This window comes from Phytophthora parasitica (assembly GCF_000247585.1).
Source record: "Phytophthora parasitica INRA-310 unplaced genomic scaffold supercont2.366, whole genome shotgun sequence".
Lineage (NCBI taxonomy): Eukaryota > Oomycota > Peronosporomycetes > Peronosporales > Peronosporaceae > Phytophthora > Phytophthora nicotianae.
The window spans coordinates 1-1927 of NW_008649352.1; the positions used below are offsets into that span (position 1 = coordinate 1).

Genomic DNA, 1927 nt, shown 5'->3' on the forward strand with positions numbered 1-1927 from the left:
AACGATCAAAAGAAGAGATTCTGAACCAGGAATCAAGAAAACCAGATATCAAGGCTCACGAAATTCTGCATGTGTTAGGCCTTATCCTAGCTCGGATGTTGAATCCACATAGACGGCATTTTCGAGACCACTGGGCCACATCTTTGAATGGAGCGCTCGCTCGTGGTACATTTGGCGCCTTCATGTCGCGGAACCGCTTCAGCCATATCATGGCAAATCTCCATTTCACTGACAACTCGGATGTTCGGGCTGCTACTGACAGAGCTTGGAAAGTCAGATCTGTGGTAGATGTTATGCAGAAAACATTTTTGCGTGGATACAAACCTCCTCCAGTACTTTCGTTCGACGAAGCAATGCTGCCGTCGTGAAACCGCAACAACCCCACTCGCCAGTACATCTCGGCAAAACCTCACAAATGGGGTACAAAACTCTTTTTGACTTGTTGTGTGGAGACGTCGTATTGTCTGCGGTGAGTTTACTCTCTATTTTGAAGATGTTGTATCTAACGTGATGTTTGCTAATGATCATGTTGTATCTGTGTGCATGAAGACTTGAGGTATATTGCGGAAAGGCACAACACAATGCAGAACTGGGAAATGTGCCAGAATCGGTTCGTTCGGTCGATCCAAACTCTGGACCAGCAGCAGTTATTCGAAACCTAGAAGCTGTACTACCTGCAGTTGAGGCCAACGTCTACCACGTCGTGGTAACGGATCGAATTCTACACGTCTGTCCAGCTGGTTTTGCAACTTCTGCACCGGAATGTATATAGTATCGGACCAATACAGCCCAAGCGGGTTGGTTATCCACGAGAAATAGCAGAAGAAAGCCGAGACCGTCCCAAAAGCATAGCTCACGGCACTACTCGTATGGCGGTAGCAAAGCAGTGTCCACTGATGACGTCATCATGACGGGTCTGGTTTGGTGGGACAGGAAACCTGTACAGTGGCTGTGTAGTGGGGGGGGGGGGGGAGTAGAGAGATGGAAACATGCGGTACGTATATGCTACAACGAATGGTATATTGAATGACTGACATATTTTGGTTTGTAGTAGAGCGTCGAGTGCGTGGCGGTGGGAGTCAACGGAAATCTATACTCTGCCCATCCATGGTTCGAGATTACCAATGTTGGATGGATGGGGTAGACATCCATGACCAGCTTCGACTCCAGCGATATTCGCTACAAATGCAAACCTGATGCAAGAAATATTATAAATCCATATTTCTGGGATTGGTTGATGTCGCCATTGTCAACGCGTACATCGCGTTTAGAGAGGCTCAGAGCTCACGATCCGGGAAACGCACGACACATGCGCAATTTCTGCTTGATCTTCATGCTCAGATGAAGGAACTAGAAGAACGTGACTTTGAGGAGGAGGTGAGTTTATGCTGTATTGACGATTTGTTGTATGTCCAGACATGCTGTCGCTATGACATGTTGTACAAATACTAATTAGATCATGTTGTATGCAGGGTTCAGGATCTACTGATGGTGACAACGATGAAAACGATGATCCACGCGTGTTTCAGCCAGTTGGTAAAAAAAAAATCATGAGCCACGAGAAAGCCCTGACTATCAAATCGTCAATGGCACTCAGAAGCGTCGCCAACGCCAGTGTAAAGTTTGTTCGAACCGCAAGCGTCATGTAGGTGACCGCCGCGCAACGAAGTATTTCTGTGCTGCATGCTGTCCGTCTGATAAAACTCGGTGCGTACTTGTATGTTACTTACTGAAAAGTGAATTTTGACTAATTCTATCAAACTCCAAAAATTAGAACATATCTGTGCAATAAGGTGTGGCCTCATTACCCAGGGAATGCTTTGGTTTGTCACCAAATTTGCACTACAAGTGGCGCAACGGGGCCCACCGCCCTCCGCGCTGTGGCCGCGACATTCAACGTCGGGAAGCTGTCGGAAAGGTCGGGTCA

At 47.2% G+C, this 1927-nt stretch overlaps 1 protein-coding gene across 1 annotated transcript; it reads left to right on the forward strand.

Annotated features, from left to right (window-relative positions):
- Window positions 1–1341: 1341 nt before the first annotated feature.
- On the forward strand, window positions 1342–1649 carry PPTG_24911 (hypothetical protein; the record flags this gene model as incomplete). The annotated part of the gene is made up of 2 exons (XM_008918904.1): window positions 1342–1377; window positions 1473–1649. 2 exons carry the CDS (start codon window positions 1342–1344, stop codon window positions 1647–1649), a joined length of 213 nt encoding a protein of 70 aa, XP_008917152.1.
- Between the last annotated feature and the right edge of the window lie 278 nt (window positions 1650–1927).